General features: G+C 37.9%; 1 protein-coding gene across 1 annotated transcript; it reads right to left on the reverse strand.

Moving 5' to 3' along the window:
- Window positions 1-1,896: 1,896 nt before the first annotated feature.
- Window positions 1,897-10,781, reverse strand: sik1 (salt-inducible kinase 1). The gene is made up of 14 exons (XM_082176459.1): window positions 10,515-10,781; window positions 9,813-10,009; window positions 9,302-9,418; window positions 7,012-7,075; window positions 6,406-6,567; window positions 6,003-6,127; window positions 5,600-5,723; window positions 5,288-5,508; window positions 4,742-4,891; window positions 4,538-4,648; window positions 3,971-4,196; window positions 3,632-3,886; window positions 3,278-3,503; window positions 1,897-2,985 (listed from the first exon to the last, which is right to left on the reverse strand). Exons 2-14 carry the CDS (start codon window positions 9,963-9,965, stop codon window positions 2,499-2,501), a joined length of 2,421 nt encoding a protein of 806 aa, XP_082032585.1. The 5' UTR covers window positions 9,966-10,009; window positions 10,515-10,781; the 3' UTR covers window positions 1,897-2,498.
- Window positions 10,782-23,286: the final 12,505 nt, after the last annotated feature.

Genomic DNA, 23,286 nt, shown 5'->3' on the forward strand with positions numbered 1-23,286 from the left:
GGGAAAAACACAAACACACATAAATTAATTTCAAGAGGTGAATTTTTATTCAAATAAATAGCCACATAAATAAAACTATCTCTCATAAACTTTCACACAGCCATGTACAATCACACATACAGCAAGCAAGCACATTCAGGAAATTAAACCAAATAAAAAAGTCACAGATTAGAATCTTTACAGTTCGGCATCAAAACAGTGTTTCAAAAGTAACTACAGACTCATATCTGCAGTGGAAACAAACACTGTTTTCAAAAGCAACTGTCATCATAAAGTGCATTACTGTCAAACAGCAAATGAAATTAAAGTATACAATGGGGTGTTTAAACTAACAAAAGGAGTTTAAACTACACACATCTGCATCTTCCTTATATCCTAAAATCAAGCTTAAATTTTTTCGACACCACTGGATTTGTTCAGACAAAGGCACAAGTTTTGGTGGTTAGTGAAAAAGGAAAGGGGTGTTAACACTGCTTCTTACATTATCTTCAATAGCTTTACCTTCAACTCATCTTTGCCTGCACTGGTTTCAAACACTGTTGTTTTATGACCCAATTTGAAAACAACACAGCACAGGTTTTTCTTTCTTTCTTCTAAACTACTAGAAACCATTGCACAAATATGTCGAATTCACAAAAGACAGACATGCAACAGGATCATTTAGGGCTATGAAAACAGTACTTCAAGCAAATGGTGGAGCTTCAACAATGGTAACACACTAGTATGTCATATAAATAGCACACAAACCCAACACACTTCTGAAATCTACTTCTAGCACCTAGATTGTAAGCTAAAAATAGGAAAAATATAAAATGCAACTATATCGCTACAAGACGTCTTCATCTATGTGTGTGTGCATTTTAATCAAGAAAAAAATATTTGAGTATGTAAATGCATGACCTTTCTGAGAAATGGAGGACCTTTGCTTTCTAAAACAATTGCTTATCAAATATTTGTCAGCTATAGAGGAGGCAGCTAATTCTTACATCTGAGCAGTAAGATTGGGAGATTTCAACACTTTAATAAAAAGAGAGCTTTTCATCACCATGACATCTGTAGAAAAAGTATGTTTCTCTTGATCTTCCCTAGCTGCACTCTCTCTTTGGCTTTTCCTGTTATTTTTCTAGCTCTCCCATTCTACCAAGCTAGCCTGGATGCAAAGGCAATCTCTGTCACGACGAGAACAAGCTGTAGAAAATGGCCAGGCTCTTATTTCCTATGCTCATGCAGAATACATTGTTAAAATGATCTTCATACAATCATTTCAAAATAGAAAAAAAAACATGCTCTTTAAAAAAACAAAAAAACATTATCAGGCATGAAGTACCTTTGCCTTCCTTCAACAGCTTCCTCTCCTGGTTCTACATTTCAATGTGAAATATTGCACTATTCTCATATTCTTTGTTCACGGTTCAAAAAAAGACATTGTAATGGGCCTAACTTATTCTCATACAGTGCGTGTTGAGATGCAGCCTTCTGAGGTGAATGATCAGTTATGGAGGAGGTAGTGAACTGATGGAAGAGGAATTTTGAGGGACCAAAACTGAACAGCTAGAACTTACAATGTCTCCTAATATCATTAAATCATTGGTAGGTGCACATTTATGTGATTATAATTGTCTAGTGTCTTTGTACGAATGTGACACAACATGAATCAGCATTAAAGGCATAGTCACAAATAGCGAAAGCTCAAAGACCTGGTCTAAGTGAACACTATGCAGTACCTCTTGTGCTTATATCTAGCTTATAACTCCCCTCATACTAAGGCGCCTCTTCATTGCACACAAAAAATTGGAGGCATAGTGTGGCTACTTTGCACACATTTTCACATCACAGATGAAATGACAGTATTTTTCTTGGTTTTTGGAAGTTTAGGATAATTCAGATACTGATAGATTCAAGAACTTCTAGGAAAGAAATCAAAGAGTCAAAATTCAACAAAAAGCAATCAACTTTGGTCTTCTCTGGAGATGTGAAACACAACAACAACAATAACAACAAAAAATGCTCACGACCTGAAAGGAAATCCTTGGAAAAATCTGTGAGGAAGACATCACTGTCCTATTTTCATACTTTCATATAGAGGATAAACAAGCATCTCTGACATAATCATTTACGATTACGGAGGCCAGTTTTATATATGAGTGGACCCACTCACAAATGGATGAAAACTCACAAACTCACAACTTCAGTTTCTTGTTCAGAGCCCCGTCCTTTATTGCTGTGTGGGCAGGACCACCTGACAAGGATCATGGGCTCAATGAAGAGGTTGGCTATTGCTTCTTATTGTCTCTAGTCATTCCAACCCATATAGACATGGTCATGGAATTGAAGATAGAGTAAAATTCTCTCTCCTTTGCATTAGAAAACTATTGAAAGAATCATCAAAATGAGATGCCTTTTCTGATGCTCAACACCATTGTCCACCGGCTCACTCTGGTCTTAGAGTGGTGGGAGCAAGCATCACTCTGAAGATCTTCAAAAAGTTTTTGCCTTCTTTACTTAACCATGACACAGCTGCTGAGTTGCTGCTTTTGACTGGCACAAACCATCACCTGGTTATCCGGTTCATACTCAGTGCTGGTGCTCAGGCTCCAACTGCCCTGGTGGGGCAAAAAGGAGAAAGGCCCCTGGGACAGGATGGTGGGCTGGATCTGCAAGTGCTGTTGGGACTGAGAGTGGAGATGTGGCCCCTGGCTGATGTGCAGACGAGCTTCAAGAAGATGGGCAGCAGATGTCACGGGAGACAGGGACGAGGAAGAGGAGTCAAGAGACTGCTGCTGTTGCTGCCACAGGTTGTGTTGAAAGGCGATGGAGGTCTGCTGGCACTGGGGAAGGATAGGTTGAGTCGGGGGGTTGGAAAAGAGGGCAGCGGGGGCGAATAGGTTGTTGGAGGGAGGAGATGAGGGTTGGGACTGTGAGAGGAAGAGCACGGGCTGTTGAGACTGGACTTGGGGCTGAGGCTGGTGCTGGATCTGTAGCATTCTGTATGATGAAATAAGAACAGAGTTTAGGTATATTCAGGAAATGTACCCCAGTGTTTCCAAGCCCTGTTGCTGGAGGCACCCCAACAGTGCACAATTTGAATGTATCAGGACAGGGAGTCTATTTACTGACCCATCCATTTCAGGTCTTAGAGCCTCTACTAATGAGCTGATAAGTTGATTCAGGTGTATTTGATTACAAAGAGTTTAAAAATATGTAGTGTCGGGGTGCCTCTGCAAACAGGGTTGAAGCAATCTTCAGCATTCTGGCGTAGGTATATATTTCTTCTCACCTCTGCTGGTGCAGAACTTCCTCCAGCATGCTTCGGCGTTCACGGGGGCCACTAGAGCTCTGGAGGCTTGAGGGAGGGCACATGGTTGGGCCGAGCGACCCACGGCTGCCTCTAGACCATGAGGTCGGAGGGCACACCTGTCGCGCCAGACCTTTGATCTTGTTCAACCCCAGCAGGCCTTTTGCACGAGTGTTCTTCCTCAGCTGCTGTCTAAACGCCTTTAGTCCTACAGAAATAGTCACCGTCCAGTTAGAAAACTTTTTAAACCATTTAAGATTTTTCAACAAGAGGTCTATGATGTGATTCTTGGCACATGTGTATCATATTAGATTTTTCCTTTTCGGTTAAACTCACCCTGTGTAAGGGAGGTGTCTGAAGCCCTACGCCCCTCCTGGAAGCTGGCTGCAAGCATGCTGCCTTGGTTCAGCAAGAGTAGGTTGGAGGAAAGATTGAGGGGTGTCCCAGCAGGGGCTAAGGCCCCTGGACCAGTACCGGAAATGAGCAGTGATGAAAGATCCTCTACAGCAGTGAAGAGAGCCGGATTGGGGTTTGAGGAGGACTTCAGACAGCTGTCAGAGGAAGCACCGTCTGAGGGGCTAACAACAATACCTGAAAGAGGACAACAGATGTAATTAACAACCAGATCTGTGCATTAAATCCTTAAAGTCACCATTTTATTAACATTGCACTTACAGGGTGGATTACACTTGTGGAATCGAGCGGAGACTTCTGCAAGTGTATGCCTTCGGGAGGTAGTGCTGGGCAGATGGGGCGGCTGGACCTGCAGCATCCCTTCTTCCTCCTCCAGGTCATGAGGTCGCACCTCCTCACTTATGGTGGTCTCCAGCAGGCTGTTGGGGGAGATGGATCGGTTCCACAGGAGCCCGTTCAGGCTGGCCTCCACCGGGCACACCACACGCTGAGGAAGGGAGGGAGGCATTCACATTAGCCACTGCCTGTCTCTAATGGAGGAGGGGGATTGGGGGTGCACTGCATATCTGCAATATGAAACAGGACAGGGAATCTATTTACTGAGCAACTAGAAAGAGAGGGGTCTAAGGCAGAGGTGAGTCATCGAGGTCCACTGTCCTGCAAAGTTTAGCTTCAGCCCTAATCAAACACAGTGATCCTGAAAACTTTGATTAGCTTGCTTAGGTGTGCGTTCAGGGTTGGAGCGTGCAGGACAGTGGACCTTGAGAGCCGGAGTTGCCGACCCCCAATCTAAAGAGGAATTACTTCAAGCTCAGGGGAAGTACTGACCTGAAACAGGCCTCCTTGTTCACATTCCATCTCTGAATGGACAGGAGAGTTCACCTTGGCAGTGATGGGGAAGGCTGAGGTTCTGAAGCTGTCAGATGACTCCAGGATCACCTTGAAAGTGAGATGGACAGAGGAAAGGCTGAGTTAGCAGAGGGAGATTTCATCTTAAATAGGAGATGTTCTTGGCCTCGCTTCGACACTCACCTCTGGGGCGGAGGAATCGGATGCTGTCCTTGACCTCTGAGTCCAGGCCCCGCTTTGGCGGCTCAGCTGTTGGCTGCGGTGTTCCTTTACTCTTTCTAGCAGCAGGTAATAGATTGCTGAGAAATGGTTGTAGCTACTGTTCTGGAGAGACTGTGGAGAGCAATTGAAAAACTGTTTTAGACACAGTGGTTATACTGAGTGTCACATTAACAGGTGTAATGACACAGGCAGTCTGCATCAATAATTAACTTCTTAAGGGATTTTAGTGAAAGCTTAAAGAAACATATGGCAGCTTTCAAAACAGAGGCTACTGTGTTTATCCTTTTGGTGCAAACTGAAAAGCATATTTACAGCCACAGGAAGCTGGATAGGTTTTTGCTTTTATTCTGAGGTAACAATTTGACAATGAATGCCCTTCGAACAACATGTATTAACCCTTGCTGTGGTAAACAAGCCCTTCCCTGCTGGAAATGTCTGAGCCAATACTGTGTGTAACATACACACAATCTGTCTCTACAATCCCATTGTATCTGCCCATTTTCTCACCTCCACAGTCCTCTGTCTGTCAATGCCGAGGGTCTGCATGATGCCTAAGACGGGTTCACTGTAGTCTCCCAGGTTGGAGTTGTAGTCAGTAAGGGACAGGGAAAGGGTCTGGTGGGGTGCACTGGCATCCGCAAGCATCCATCGGTGCTGCTTGATCTGAGCCACACTGATCCGCTTGGCAGGGTCAACCACTAGCATCTTACGAATCAGATTTTCACAGTCTGGACAAGGAGATAAGGAGGTTTCAGTAAAAAAAATGTGTTTTATGAAGCTGCAGCATTGTACATGAAAAGATGGAGTGTAGCTCTGTACCTTGTGACATGAAGAATGGTATTCTGAATCGGCCCTCCGTCACTCTTTGTCTCAGAGCAGGAAGACTGTCCCCATCAAAGGGCAGGGACCCGCAAACCAGCACATACAGAACCACACCCAGACTCTGTGAAAGACAAACATTTGGAGCATGTATTAAACTAGATTAGCATTTATACCAGTGCTGGCAAGGCAGCAAAGAACTGTGTTATATATTATATTATATTATATTATATTATATTATATTATATTATATTATATTATATTATATTATATTATATAGTAGTTTTTATATATAGTTTTGGTTTTCAATCACTGTATACAATACTTTCATAATTATATAATTTTAATTTCATATTCAGCAGCTGTGTAAGACATCAGGTGAAAATACGAACAATGAACATACCCAAATGTCTAACTGTGGCCCCTCATACTCCTTCCCCTCAAAGACCTCCGGGGCAGCATATGGAGGGCTTCCACACCACGTGGAGAGAGGCTCACCGGCATTGTAGAAGTTTCCAAATCCAAAGTCTGGAAAAAACAGAACAGAAGTAAGTTCTTTGTTGATGAAAAGACTGATTACTCATTAAATTGTTTCAGAATAGTGTAAATTCCTGAAATAAAAGTATATAATGAATGACTTGTGTTGGTACAAAGAAGCAGACTGGTTTGATTACTTAATTGTATTACTGATCATGTGAATACAGTAATTACTTTCTTTTTAAGACACTTAAAGTCTGGCACTGCATAGGTTTATGAGCAGGGCACATCAATATGTGAACCCTAAAAAGCTTATTTTCTCTGCTCACCTGCCAGCTTGATGTTCATGTTGGCATCTAGCAGCAGGTTTTCAGTTTTGAGGTCTCTGTGGACTATGTGGTGTCGGTGGCAGTAGTCCACCGCTGTCAGAATCTGCCAAAACTTCTTACGAGCATCGTTTTCACTCATCCTTCCATTGGAAGTCAGATAGTCTGTAAAAAAAAAGGACGGCTTAGAAAGGGAGGAGACATTGCCTTAAAAACACCATATAAAGACATAACCAAGCCTACGGTTTATCTGGGGAGACAGCCATTGTTATTTTTTAAAGGCTGAGTATTTGACAGGTGAAGAGACAGATATGTTATATATGTGTTTAAATCCCTAGGTGGTGAGGACAAGCAGAGGTACAGCAGCTTATCCCTTTTACAGTTACATAAAGCTTGAAAATCCAACACCTGTCTCGCTCTGTGCTCACTCACTGACTCACTGCTCTGACGGCAGTGTTGATCTAAATAATTCTTTCCCCGTCAGACCTCATTATCCAAAACAACTGGACAAGAGGTTTTGGGAGAGACACAGACGTCAAAAACAATAGACGCCCTTCAATCTTTTCGCAGATTACTTAGTCATTAATTTACAAAAGTGTTTCCACTTACCAAACATTTCTCCGTTTCTTGCATACTCTGTCACAATGTACAGCATGTCTTTGGTCTCCATGACCTGTAAAGACAAAACATCATAGAATTATAAAAAAAAATGTATTACACTTGCATTCAAATCAATATTATTAATTAGTAAATCATCATTTGTATTATTATTACCACACATTTTGCTAGCTTTAAAAAAAAAACACACACACACACATTTTGTGTTCTTATGTTCTCTATTAAACTAAATTCCCTCTTTCTGTCAACTTCTTTCATAGTTCTTGTCATTCATACAGGACAGGTTAGTTTGTAATGACATGCACCACTGCATAAGAGAGTAGTAAAGCATTTACTGAATGCCCTGAGCAGATACAAATAGTCCAAGTCTGATCCATGCCACTGAAGAAGCTATTGACAACTGAAACTTTATCTTCACCGACCTATTTCTTATGAACCATTAAACATGTTCACACATAAGACCTAGTTTGAGCACAAAGGCATGCAGTGACACAAAAGGAACTGCAGCAACCATTAACAACGTAAACCATTGTAAAAGAGAGGGTGTATGACGTCCTCACCCTTTACAAAAATTTCTCGTATGTTCACGGGAATCGCTTGAGGGAGAAACACTAAACGCTGCTGCGATACCAGAAAAAGTTGCACAACAGGTTCTGTGATGTCCTCTTTTTCTATCACTGAGAAAATTGTGTAATCATCCATACACAAGCTCAGACACTCGATACTTCAGGTTAGTGCGTAACACGATGTGTAATGGCTCACGTAGTCAGGCTGTGCAACAGCAGGAAAAGGGTCTTTATCTCCAGATAACCCAAGCTTCCAAAGACTTCAGCCTTTAATGTCAACCCAGAGGTGCCAATGATGTCATAGCTTCCTTAGAAACCCTGGCCTGTTTGGCCCACAGAGACGTCTCCCTCCGTCACTAATGCAGAGGGAGATGAGTGAAGGAGACTATTGTTAGTTGTGAAGAGAGTGTGTCTGAAGTGAACGAGAAGCTAAAGGCAATAAAAGGACTGTTTGTACAAGAAGCAAAAAAACGGAAACAGTTTATCATGAAGGGTCATGGGTCACAAGTTCCCTATTTTTCATCTCAAAGGCTTTCTCCTTTAAATAAACAGGGTTTAAGTTATGAAAGGAGAGTTACATTCCAGGTTATCCGACACCAAAATGAGCTGAAAATCCAGGACGCTTTCGTAAAGGACTCTTACTGATATTGCAGTCATCAGCTCATATGTTGGATGACATTAAGGTATGTTTCAATTAATATGTAAGAGTATGCTGAAGGAAAAGCACATCAAGCTCATATAAAACTACAAATGATGCTGCTCAGTTCCCAAAAATTCCACCTCTTACAAATGTGAGGGGTCAGATCCAAAGCAGTGAGCTGAGATATTATTCCCAAGGATTTTAGGTTCCCGCAACCTCGGTTCTCCAGTATAATCCGCAAAATGCTAATCTGAACAAAACATACTTAAATGGAACAGGCTATGAGAGCAAGAATGCGCTGACGCTTTAGCACCCTGTACTAGCCTGCCACTGTTTGCCATGAGTGTGTGAGCCAAACTATGGTGACAAAACAAGCCCAGGGATCAAATCAGATTATACTTCTTAGAGATTTTTCCTCATTACAGACAGCTAACTTCATGTGACTCTGCAGACACATTGCACTTGGCTTCCACCCGTGTTAATTAAGTCCGAGATTTAGATCCTGAATCCTTATGTCCAACACACTTTCTCCTTTTCTGTGTCTCTCATTTCCAGTCAAAACCACACATTTTGGACACAGATTTGTCCAATATAATAATATAAAAAATAAAATAAAATAAAGTGATCTAAAAGCCAACAAATCACCTCAAAAAAGCCTTGAATCAGAATTTTTTTATGCAAATAAAAACGGCCATTGTTACATTGTTTTTAGCAAAACCCTGCAGTTCTTACTTTAAGGATCTATTTCTGCTTCTATTCTATTTTCACATTTTCTTTCTGTCATATATATATTTAATTCAATAAAACAAGGTTTAGGTGATCTGACAAAACATAATTAACAGTGTATTGCAGTGGAGAGTTGCTATGCAGAAGCTGGATGCAAGCGAGAAAGTAACTTCAGTCTATTTATACTTTGCATGATATCCAGATGAACTTCCAGGGAAGAACACCTCACCTCACTCCACACTCTCTTAATGTCACTGAGCATGTTAAAACACACAACACTCCCGGATTTTATCAGGCTTTTCTTTGTAATTATAACATCATTATTAGCTTCACAAATCCAATAACTTACCTGATAGAGCTTTATGATGTGAGGGTGATTGAGCAGCTTCATGATCTGAACCTCCCTGTAGATTTTCTCCAGATTGGCAGAGTTCAGTCTTGTTTTATCAATTATTTTAATTGCAACCTGCATGGAAATGCAATAAAATGCACATTGGTTATGCAGAATATTTATTTATTTATTTATTACATTTTTAAGTTCAATCAACTTGGACATTTAAGTCATTTCAACTTAAATTACATTAAACTGACTTTAAAAAAAGTAGTTGAATCTTGTATAACTTACTGAATTTTTTTTTTGAAAATGGCTGAACTTATTTTGATGAGTTAAAGCAATATAAAACATTTGTTGTCCAAGTTTTTTGACCATATATTTTTTTTACAGTGTACAGTATTATTATTATTATCAGACCTATTGTTATTGACCGATTTGAAAGAATAAAAAAATATATATAAAAGTTTATTTTTTTTATTTTTTAAACATTAGGCTATTGAGGCATTGCATGATGCAGGAGTCTTACCTGTGTTTTCGTTACTTTGTGTCTGGCAAGTTTCACTACAGCAAAGTTTCCTTTGCCGAGGGTTCTGATGATCTCATAGAAGCCGACCTGCAGAGGCCTGGACTGGGCACAACTTGACCGAGAGCCCGTAATGCTGTCCGTCATTATAACCATGATGCCGGTTTGGTGCCTAAGCGCAGCGATAACTTAAATTTTATCTGCAATAAACAATAAATAGTAAGTTATAAATTTGCAATAATAATACTGAACGTTCAAATTTGCAGTCATTATTATTATTATTATTATTATTATTCATTAGCAATGATTCTTACACATGCAATCACAGCCTTCACAAAACTATGAGTGCTTCATACATCAATAAATCAAATCTCCTAATAACATTTTATTTTTAAGATGCACTGATATATATAACATATCTTCAGCTCACTGAAAAGCAAGTTCATTTAAGTGGAATAGTCATTCAAATTATAGCATTCAAATTGCTATCATCTTAAAACTAACCGCAAATAGGCTAACAAGTAAAAGCAGCGCACAACGTCCATAAATATCCTTGAAATTCAGTGAGAAATATCAAATTGGAAAATAAATAAAAACAACTAAACAACTAGGTAGCCTATATAATGACAAAGTGTTTATATCTGTTAGACATTAACTGTACACATGCACGTCATCTGAAAGTAACAAAACCGAAAATACGCTTACCTTTAACACATGAATAAAATCCAACTCCTTCCACAGCACAAATGGTTTTTAAGTCTGCATTTACAATTTATTCCTTGTGCAAATTTTGAGGGGCAAATATGTTGTTCTCATTCTGTCTTGAATATAGTTCCTATGTACAACGATATACACTTTTCACGGAGCGCGCTACTATGTACAAAGTGCCGCTCCGGCCACTGAGGCTCCGCTCTAGTCTAGAGCAGTTCTGCTGGCATGAGACAAACGCTACAGGCTCATGGTGTGATGAGGGACTCCTCCTCCTCCTCCTCTTGCCATAACAAACTGATACCCGCCTCATTAACGTCACACTCGCGTCAGAGCGCTGAGCTGGGCGCGAGCGCACAAGGCAGAAGTTGCCGAGCAACTGTGCGGGCTCGTCGTACGGTGACGCCAGTGCTGATGGAGGGGTTGCTTGGAGATGAGGACGATGACGCCAGTGGCAGAGATGTGTCGCCTGCTCTCAAGCTGTTAGTGTTATGTGGAGGCTCAGAGTCTGCTCCACCTGCTGGAAGGCATGCATGCATACTCCGCGCGCGCGCTCACAGCTGTCAACTTGCTCGACATGCTTGTGTTATTTGAGGAATACAAAGAATGAATTATGATTCTGGTGTGTGGACGCAAATGAGGATGCATGTTTGGTTTGGAGCGATGGGGTAACCTACATCTAAGTTCACAGTATGCATTAGCTTATTTTTTGTATTTTATTTTTTGCTGTATTTTTCCACATAAAGGGATATTTCCATCTGGCATTTTGGGAATTCATTATGGCAACTAATTTAGTTCACATTTATTTTGCCCTTTTTAAAAGTGAGTTCAATTTCTCCCTATTTAGCATCATACAATTCAGGCTGCTGCAGCAGTGAGTATTTGTCCCCACATGTAGGCTATTGAAACTCTAGTTCATGTGTCAAATGTATATACATATATTTTTATTTTATTTACTTTTTGTTGTTGTTATCTGCATGTAAATACATAGCTTAAATAGTATGTTCAGATGGTTATTTAGTAAAAAAGTAAATTGCAGATTACCATTTAGCAAATATTTTTATTCATAGTGATTTGAGCCTGGAGCAACCTGAGGCAAAACCTGTTCAGTTCAGTTAGTCTTTATTTATTTTCCTGAAGGCATTTGCTTGCTTGTGTAAATACACAACAATACATCAAAAAGTACAAAACCCCCCACTAAATCTAACTTCCTCCTAAAAAACTGGATCCGAATTTTAAAAGCTTTACAACTGAAGGGATAAAATGACCTACGCATACACACACATCATGTATTTTATAAACGTGTTTTCATTGACAAAACTAATAGCGTTATAAAGAATATGCATAATTGCATCCATTTTAGATTTCATGTCATACTTTCTCAAATATTACATTTTGTCATTACTAATACTGCATAAAGTATTTTACATAACCACAAGTATGTGGACAACCGCAGCTAACAGGTTTGAGTTTTTCAGCTACACCAATTCCTAACAGTTGCATAAAGATTTTTAGCATAGAAATGGTTATATGACTATGTTAATTTGTTCTAGTCAGTATAGATCTACTATGCTGCTGTTATTACTGCTGCTGCAGAGCAAGGGACTTGCTACTGCCAATACAAACACCGATACGCTGCTGTGGCATGTACAACACACAAATAGCATATAATTACCCGTAGCAAATCTATACAGGTGGAGCTGGGGAAGGTGGAGGGTTTCAGAGGAACACTGAAACACGCTGAAAACTGCCATAGCAAATGCTAACCAGCTATTTAAATGTTGAGCAGCAAGCTCATTGGCTGCAGATGCAAGAGGAACCAATCAGCTTGTGCCATAGTAAACGATGTAAATGCCATCAGGTTGTGTTAAGGATCCATCAGCCTGCGCCATCCAGTTTTTCATGACAGAAGCCATAGAATTGAATAATCACAATGTTTTTGGAATTCTTTTCAAAGGGCACATTGCAATTAATAGGGGTGTAACAATATATTGTGTCACAACATATCGCAACACAAAAAAATCGAATAATGTGTATTGTGGATAGTAACAATATGTATTGTGTATAGTTCACCCAAAATAAAAATTGCTGTGTGAAAAAAAAAATTAAGTTTTAAGAGTTTCAGTGTCAGTACTACAATAAACTCCTATATATAATGTTAAATAAAATGTATAATAATGCAATGGGGTTAATATTTGTGGGTAATGATAATGCCAAATGTCTTATGTTACCAGTAAAAAGTGGCCTATATTATTTTAAATATATCTAGCCAGTGACAGAGTGAAAGCATATTCTTCCTAAATAATTCTGTATTTTCAGCTTCAGAAGCATTAATATTTTTATTCTGGTGTCACCATTGTACTGTGCATTGGGTTATCAGCACCAAGTCCAAACCTATTCATTTACACCCACAATGTAATACCAAATGTACCATTTTGATCAACAGTACATTTTTGTTAACCTTTTACCATATGTCTTGGAGTATCGCCATAATATCGTATTGTTAGTTCAGTATCATGATATGTATCGAATTGTGACATGTGGGTATCATTACACCCCCCTAAATTGCTAAATTTACATGAAATAGATGCAAATATGAATATACACCTTTATACCTGCAGCGACTGTATTGCGCAATTTTGTTCTTAGAAACACCACTTACAGGGCTCTTCACAAGATTCGAGTCTCCTTCTCAAAGTCAAGGTTGATTAATATGTTCTGCAGCTCAACAAGAGAGGGAGTGGTGCATCATTCATTGTGTATACACAGCGCTGATCTATATGACAATGCTTATGTCCATAGAGAGCATATACCGCATTGTCATTAGCATATCTCAGAGATCTTACACGTGCACACAAATATGTGCACACACAAGCTTTTGCTTGCAAACCCCTCCCTGTGGACACACAGTCTCATTCAGGCACACACACACACACGCACACACACGCACACACACACACACACACACACACACACACACACACACACACACACACACACACACACACACACACCAGTGCATTGATTTATGCCTGAGGCAACCCCGCAGAGGACTTTAATGGTTGATACAGATAAAGATCTACTGGTTATTGGTGCGTCAACACTGAAACAGACGCAGAAGTCTAATATGATGGTAGCAATACATCACATTGCATAGATGACAGTTAAGGACCGTAAAACACATACTTGTTTGTCATGGAATGAAACGCGCCATTACACTCATTATCATCAGGTGTTTTATGTTTAATGTCTTACTTTCTGTGACCTCAACTCATCTGTCAAACAGATGACGAAGATTACCTTCCAGAAAAAACAAATATGTTTCAGATTAAGGGCTTTTAAGCAGCTCCATAAGTCATATTTCAGACATTACTGCTTCCAATTCTTCAAAAAAGGACAGCAGATTCTTTCCTAATAGAGTCTCTTACGCAAAAGATGTCTCCTTTGAGTCAAATATTGTTATCTCCTGTGTTTTGAACGAATTCTATTTATTTTGTCACTTTTTTTTTTTTTTTGCAATATCTGGATTAGTCACTTTCTGCGAATACACAATTTAAAGGCAGGAGGGTTGCGGAAAGCACCTAAATTTCATTTTTTCAAACTAGGCGGAGGTTGGGGACTCCTTTTGGTTTTGATAGCTCTGAAAAGAAAACCCAATATAGTATCTTCACGTCGTGACATTAATGAGGGGTCTCCCTCAAAAGCAGACGACCTTTCAGAAATAGAGGACACGCCGCCCACGCAAAAGACTGTGAAAGTTTCCGGAGGAGTTTCTTGGTGTTGGTGGTGAGACATTAAACACAAACTTTTCCGCTCCGTTTCTAGCGGTGTCAAAAAGTTTTCTGAGTCATGGTGGAAATGGAATAGACCGAGAGAATAAACAAACAAGACACTGGACAACAGCAGAAATGCCAGAGCATCACTCGAGAAAAAAAAAAAAAAATGGAAAAGGGGAATGAGGTAGAAACAATTGATGGGGGAGGCAAATCAACACGATACCTCCTCCACAGACCGAGGAAGAAAGGTGAAAAAAAAAGCAGGTCATCCCACGCTGCTGGTTAATCTGTGCTCGACTGGAGGAATGCAAACACAATGCAAAGAAATGAGCTGACTCAAATGTCATACTTTCACCTTACTGTACCTAAAGCATCAATGCTGCACTTCCCTAAAGGTCACACGCTAGCAGTGGAGCTCCGCATGTACCGCAGCACACGGTTTGCATTGCAGATGACTTTAACCCAACCTGTTTGCATATCTTTCTGCTTTGAATGTAATCTGACTTTCATATGATCCTGTTTGTTATGCAACCTGTCACATGATGCCACCTGGGCTCTGCTCTAGACTCTTAACCTTGAGTGATTTAATCCCAACAAACATTTAGGTCATTGCACAGTTATAATATCGATTCTCAAATTAGACTTTTTCAGAGAAACTGCCCTTTCACATTAAAGTCAACCTCAAATGCCATTTGCAAACCATTTAGGTTCCATATTCTGACATTCTGCACCATTATTATTATTAAGATGCATTATTGAGCTGAAGTATGAAATATTCATGAGCATAAAACACAAATTATTACATTTTAGTAGAACTTTTTTTACAAATTGGAAAACAGAAAAACAATGTACATTTATCATCTGTGGAAGTCTCAGGACCACAAAATGTCCGAATGTCCTCCCTGCCTGTCAACGTATGTATTTTCACACCTCCGCGCACCTGCTCGCGCAGACATCACACGTCATCAGCGCTTGTTCCTTAAGGCAATGAGACAGACGTCAGTCACCGAGCGCCGTATACAAACAGCAGTTATCTTTTACAGCTTCTCCTGAACCAAAACAACAAGCTTATGCTGTGTTCACGCCATGTCATAACTGTTAACTGTAACTATGAGATGGCAATCTGTGACGTTCTACCCGCAGATGTTCCCATCCTCAGATTCAAATTTTATGCATTTCTATGTCAACACTATCAACACCGAAATGAATCTGCAGCAGTCAGGTGGTTGTTTACGTTTGTTATCATTGCAATGTTATGTGCTTTTAGACATGAGGTAATTTTACTCTGTCTCTCGTCTCGTGATGCTTTGCATACTCTGCTCTGGCTGTGTGTGTTCATGTGTTTTGAATGATACATGGCTTTGGAGACACTCTGAATGGAGGGTGGGATCTTATGCTTTCAAATACTATTGCCTCTCCAAAGTTACCTACCCTACCTTTAATTATAATAGTCAAAAACATTAAAAAATAATAATAATAATTGAACATGTTAAAATATGTTAATCAGAGCGATGGTTATAGATGTTGTAGATATTGTGTATAATTCAACTTGACTTTTATCATTCTTATTTTCAGTTATTTCTGCTCATGAAAGGGGGAAAGGGGTCTTTTTTTGAATGACAGATCGATAAATAAAATTGATTGAATACAATTTCAATAAATAAAAAAGAAATCTCATGGTTAAGCAAAGAAGATCATCTTATGTTTGTGTGCAATCATTCTGAGGTTTTCTGTATGGATGCCACATAAAGACGAGGAAAAGAAATGTACTACATCTTTCTAATTAATTTAAAGAAACACTACATGTGTAAAATGTGCATAAAAAAATAAAATAAAAAAATCCTCAATAACACGTGCAAATACATAAACAAATGTTTCTTAAATGGTCAGGAAAGGCTATTGGCATGTCATTACTGTGAAGATTATGACCCAAGAGAATGTTTGGATATGTGTGTTTATGGGAGAGAGAAAGAGGCCTGAATAACAGTCTGTGACAAAAGCCTGTGTAGTGGTTTGACTAATTTTATTAACTGACTTCAGTTGTCTAAAGTGTTTTAGCTGTGATCTGATGATGACTAACCACCCAAGGCCAAGCCATACTCCATACTCCATACTGCTTTGCAAACATCCCATCCAATCAAAACCGACATGTTGGCACCCAAAACAATCACTGTTTACTCAAAGCTATAGAATTAGCATTCTGTCCAAGTCATTGACATATCATTGCCCAGTTACACCCTATATGCCTTCACTTTTTTTTTGTGTCATAAAAGAATGAAAGGCTCTTATCTTTGCTTTTCATTCCTGCATTATAAACATACATGGCATACTTTGAACATTTTTCAAATGGTATCGTTTGTGAAACTAATGCCATCACATCTGCTTTTGAAAGCTGCATTTCGCTGTACCACCCCATTGTTTGCAAATTCCTTGTTCTTGTACGTCATATATCACCATAGCATGATAAATTACACTCACATTCAGCTGCTAATCTACAGAGCTATAATGAAAGGAATGAACATGTTTAAAGTCTTGTCATACCAGAACATTATGTTAGGAGTGGCAAAATATCACAAGCCTTTGTTAGCACATGGCATTAACCGCCATTGACCGAATTATCAGAAAACAGAATCTCCGGACCAAAACACAGGCAAAAAACTGTTGAAAATTGGAAATTACCACAGCTCTGTTGTGTTTTTTAGGAAATACCACAACAGCAACCACCACTGTTAACCTTACATAGTCACACTGAAATACAACTCCCACTGAATTACACTCATCTTAGTCCACATTAGCTATTGATGTCACAACACTGCATTGTTTTCTCTGTTATCTTCATTGTCATGTAACCACTGTAAATTATTATGCATTATTATATATCTAATTATTATACTGCTGCCCACTATTTCACACTTTCCACAAAAATATTGATCAGCACTATTGATTTCAACAATGATAATAATAAGAAATGTTTCTTGAGCATCATGTGACACTGCAGACTGGAGTAATGATGCTGAAAAATCAATTACATTTTAAAATATATTCAAATAGAAGACAGTTGTTTTAAATTATAATGTTTCACAATACTTTATTTATTTTTTTTTACTGTATTTTTCATCAAATAAAGCAGCCTTTGCGACCATTAAATACCCTGAACCTTTGAACGGTATTGTATCTAACTAATTTGAACCAAAAAAAACGCATTTCATGCCGGTCTGCCAGACCTTCTCCTGCCCAAGTGTGCATTTTTTGGCCCAAATAAGCTGCAAAGTAATGATCCAAAATGTGTTGTGGCCTAAAACTATTGTGGGGATGATGAAGAGAGAGAAGAGGGGAGGAAAGAGAGAATAGAGCTTTTCTTCTTTGACTGATTATTGACTTTGTTTTCCCAGTATCTGTTGATTTTGGCAGCTACATCCCCACCTCGTGAGTTTGGACGTCAAAGCATAATTTTTCTACAAGCAAGTCTTTTTTACAAACAACAGTACTGACTATTTGGAGCTTCTGTCCTCAGAATTGAACGCACAACGTTAATGAAACACATCATACACATGCACACAAAAAAAACACAGACAAAGGACGTGCAGGAACATTATGTATCTGAATGCCTATTTGGCTAATGGGTCAGAGTTCAAAGTTCGTAAAGCAAAGCAGTGCTGGCATCTGCAGGGTATGTCAGGCAAACATACGGTCATTTCCCGTAACTCAATCATCTCTGCTGTGTTAATCAATGAGCCATCAGCTAAATGAGAGGCAGCTCCAGATATTTATTGATTACTCTGTCAATGAATCAATACCTTGACATATATATTTCAAGATATGCTGAGAGTACATTTGATGATTCCTTGCCGTAATTTCCCTAATATCGCCAAGTGTATTGGGTTTTATGATCTGAAAAACGTAGAAAACGTGTTCTGCTGTGTTGTTGAAGATTATGTTCTGCAGATGAGTAATCACAGACAGCGTGGACAGTATAGGGGTGTAACCAACTAACCAACTAGCTAGTGCAGCTTTTCCAGTAACAAGCAGCAGTGTATGGTGACACATTTGTCACATTGTAGCTTTACAGATTGGAAAACTGAAATAATAATCAAACACTCCTTCCTAAGACGTTCTCTCTCATACATGACACATTAGGACGTCTGATTTATTTAGTGAATCAGTTTGTTTGAATGATTCAATCTGAATGAATTGGTCCGTTGATGCATTTGTCTATGCAGAGTTTTACATTGTGTTTTTTAGCAATACATATACAAAATATTTTAATGTTTATTGCAATCATTTTACAAAACAATATAATATTTAGTCAGTCACTCTTGTTTTCTCATAATCCCTAATAAGATAAATGATGGTGTTTTCTAGATTTAATGGTGGTATTTGGTGTAATCTGATTTGTTCAAATGCTGTTTTATGTTGTTACATTAAATGGGATCCTTACTGTTTTTGTAGAACAAGTAGATTGATACAAATTATAATAGTTTGTAATGTATACTTATTGTTTAAAAAAAAAAAGAGTTAAATTGCTTCATGTCTCAAAGCACATAACATTACAATAAAAATGAACATAAACAACTTAAAGAGTACCTGTACCACCTGACTGCTGCAGATTCATTTCGGCGTTGATAGTGTTGACATTGAAAAGCATAAATTCGAGTCACAGACTGCTCCAAGTATAACGTCACAGGTGTCCATCTCTTCCAAATTACAGTAGTTTTGGCATAAACGCAGCATGAGCTCGTTATTTTGGTTCAGGAGGAACTGTAAAAGGTGGCTGCTGTTTCGGTTGCGGTGCTCTGTGACTGGCGTCTGTCTAACCCTGTGTGATTTCTGCGCGAGCAGGTGCGCGGAGGTATACGTTCACAGGCAGGCATCGTATCATTGCATTCAGACCGAAAGAAAATGTTTTGGTCCTACCCTTTCCACAGACAAGATATGTACACATGTGTTTCTTGAACAAATCACATACCCTGCCTTTAATATGGAAAACAATTATTTTAAATTCTAATATTATTTCACAATATTACTGTTTCTACAGTATTTTTGGATCGAATAAATGCAGCATAAGAAACAAAATCGTTCCAACAGTTGTGCATCCAACTAATATGTAAAAAGAGTAGCTTGACAGTAGTTAACTTCTTAAACTACCGAGTATCTTGAAGATGGTGACTGATGTTGTGAAGCTCTACTGCTGGCAAGTGAACAAAACTCCTGAACATGTCAAGACCTCAGTCACATCTTTTCTTTGAATGTCTCTCTGAGTTTAGACAACAAACATCAAAGACTCTTTCAAACGCTCTATTAACCAATGAACGGCGCACAAAGTTTCCTGTAAATATGCCAATAATGAGGTATGCTCAGATGGTATAAAGGTCCAAATGCATGTGATATTGTCACAGGGCAACTTTTAAATCACTAAGCAGCCCGTCGCAAGATCCAGAGGAGGCAACATGTGATTCAGAAATATGTCATCCATTCTAATCACAGGAGCAACAAAACATTCATTAGCACAGTCTCAAACCGTATTCAGTAGTCTATGAATCACCAATACTTGAGAATCACCAATATTTGAGTCATTACATGCATAACGTTATCGGAAGATTAGTCAATGGGAGTGTGTTCACACCTGCTGAGGTGAGATGAGATGTAGCCTACCTCACAGCCAGCATTCATTAGTGAGAAATACTGTTTATTACCTGGCATGCCTTCACACGCATGGCTCATGTTCATGTACAGTTCACGTCCCCAGCATGTCTCTCTCTCTCTCTCTCTCTCTCTCTCTCTCTCTCTCTCTCTCTCTCTCTCTCTCTCTCTCTCTCTCTCTCTCTCTCTCTCTCTCTCTCTCATCTCCCCCCTCCTTTTTAGAGAAACGAATATGTTTGTTCAAATGCCTCTCTGCACAAAAGCCCTAAGTGCGTCATTGCTGGTAGACAGTCCTTTGTCCCTAAGGAGAAAAGAGAGGCAGAGAGACAGCGGTGATACAGAGAGTAATGGAGGAAAAAAGTGAAAATTAGGGTAAAAGCAAAAAGGATTTCGTAACATGAAATATAGAGAGGAAAAAAGAGAAAGAGAGACAGACGCAAAGCATGGACTGAATTTAGAGAGGTCGAGAGATAGAAAGGTCAGACATTTGGTTTTATTATGCAACTATTACAGTAGGCTACCTCCCAAAATCAGAATAAAATTCCTTTTTATAAAACCCTTAGCTTTATCTCTGATTGGATGAAGCACATTCAAAGCTGCTGTGAAATTCAGATGAACACACAATTGACATATTCTATATTAAATACCCGTATTTCACAGATCTAGGCATTCATTAGTTAGTAATTTATGCTATAGCATTGAATATGTTCAGAATCATATATATATATATATATATATATATATATATATATATATATAGCCTATATTGTTGTTACTATTTATACAATAATTATAATAATAATCTGAATAAAATAATTAATTCACAGTTTATAATGTATTCATTTATTTAATTAATTATTAATAAAATATTACTTTTTAATTAGTAATTAAGTTAATTGAAATTCAAAATAAATTATTATTATTATTATATCATGGTTTTTGTTGTTAATAAGAACAATAACAAATAAAATCAATTAATAATTCAGATTTCTTTATTTCTTTATTTGATTGTTACTTTTTCATTTAAATTTCTTTATTTTTATTTATTTATATATTTCAAAGTTAACTAACCTAATTAAAAGTAATTAATTAAATACATATTATTATTAGTATTAATATTATTACTATTGTTGTTGTTGATGTTAATCATATCAATAAAAATATATTTTTTCAGATTCATTTAATACAAATATATCAAAGTTAATAAGCCCAATTGGAACTAAAGAATAAATTAAAATAGTTAACAAATTATTATTATTATTATTATTATTATTATTATTATTATTATTATTGTTGTTGTTGATGTTGTCGTTTCATATCAATAACAAAAAAAAAAATATTTATTTTATTTTCATCCATTCATTAATAATAATTCATTCATTAATAATAAAAATACTACTAATAATAATGTATTATTATTTCTGTGAGCACAGATGTTGTGGCCTGCCCATTAGACAGACAAATCACATAGACAATAATACAAATTAAAAACAAATCAGATTTATATTCATTCATTAATAATAATAATAATAATTTATTATTATTTCTGTGAGTGCAGATTTTGTGGCCTGCCCATCAGACAGATAAATACACATGGACACAAGCACACACACTGCAGTAATTATTGTAAACAGTACAGAACGACTGACTGAGAGGCAGAGAGAGAGAATGCGGGGGTTTGTATGCGAGACAGAGAAAGAGAACATTCAAGGGATGCTATTTCTATGAAATGAATGAATTTAATATGCAGACCCACTGGGTTTTGATTAAATGTGTAGGAGGTAAATAAGAGCAAAATAAATATGTCAGAGTGGACGGGTGTCTCTCAGAGGCCCAGTGAGTCAACAGTAAGACGGATGAGTGGAGAGAAATGAGGTGGATGGCATATGAGCACAGTATATATTAATAGCAGACGTCACATATTACATATACTGTGTGTGAAAGAGAAAATATTCAAAATCCAAAGCTGAACACTCTCTCTCACCTGCATATCATGCACACACGTGGGGACATTATAGGCATAATTATTTTTATACTGTAAAAACTGTATATTATATTCCCCTACACTAACCCTACCCCTAAACCTACCTATCACATAAAAAAACATCACATAGTATGATTTATAAGCTGTTTTACACACACACACACACACACACACACACACACACACACACACACACACACACACACACACACACACACACACACACAGAGAGAGAGAGAGAGAGAGAGAGAGAGAGAGAGAGAGAGAGAGAGAAAGAAAGAGAAAGAGAAAGAGAAAGAGAGAGAGAGAGAGAGAGAGAGAGAGAGAGAGAGAGAGAGAGAGAGAGAGAGAGAGAGAGCAGCCTTCAAGCAAGGTTAAAGAAGAAGAAAGCTGCTGCTGACAGAGCCACAGGTGTCCAGTTTTGTGATATTGTTTCTGCAATTTCAGAAGCAAAAGGCCTGCTGTCTTGCTTTCTGGCAAACACACACAAAGAACATCTGCTATTTTATTTAATCTCACTTTACTTTATCTTGATTATGCACATATTTATTTTCATAATTTTAACACTCTGATCCAATTGGCCAAGCTGCATATTCAAACCAACAGCATTCTTGCTTCTGTAAAATCCTACCTAATTATTTATTAACGTTATGTCTATTTTTGAAGTTAATTAGCCCAACTGAAATTGAAGAATTAATTCTATTATTCTATTATTCTAATAATAATAATAATAATAATAATTATTGTTATTATTATTCTTATTGCTGTTATTTATTTAAAATTTCAATAATTTCAAATGTATTTATTTAACTAGCCTAATTTGAATTGAAAAATTAATTATTAATATTATTATTACTGTTGTTATTAATCAGAGCAATAATAAAGATACATTTATTAAATTAAATAAATATTGTTGTTGTTATTTTTATTTTTATTATTGTTGTTGTTGTTGTTGCTGTACTTATTAATCAGAACGATACTAAGTATATAATAAATAATTATTTTAGATTTATTTGTTTATTTAAAGCTGCAGTCCGCAGTTTTTCCTCTTTGTCGCCCTCTCTGTTCGAAATCTGCAATTGCAGTTATTCGCGGAATTATCAACTTTACGTGAGTTGTGCCTCGGCACAACTCCAATGAATCCATGAATGTTTGGTTGTCAGTCACCGCGCCAGTGTGGATCCTGTCATTCGCAATCACAGATTCTACTTTTTGGAAGTATGACCAACATAGGAATTTTCACCGGAAAATGTCGTCTGAACAAGTAACATCCACTTTTGTTCTGACCAACTGAGGGGAAAACCTTTCTGGATCCGCCATCGAACTGATAAGTTTAATTATATCAAGTGCTGTGAGAAAAGGCTATAAA

This window comes from Leuciscus leuciscus (assembly GCF_965113295.1).
Source record: "Leuciscus leuciscus genome assembly, chromosome: 7".
In the NCBI taxonomy this organism is placed as follows: domain Eukaryota; kingdom Metazoa; phylum Chordata; class Actinopteri; order Cypriniformes; family Leuciscidae; genus Leuciscus; species Leuciscus leuciscus.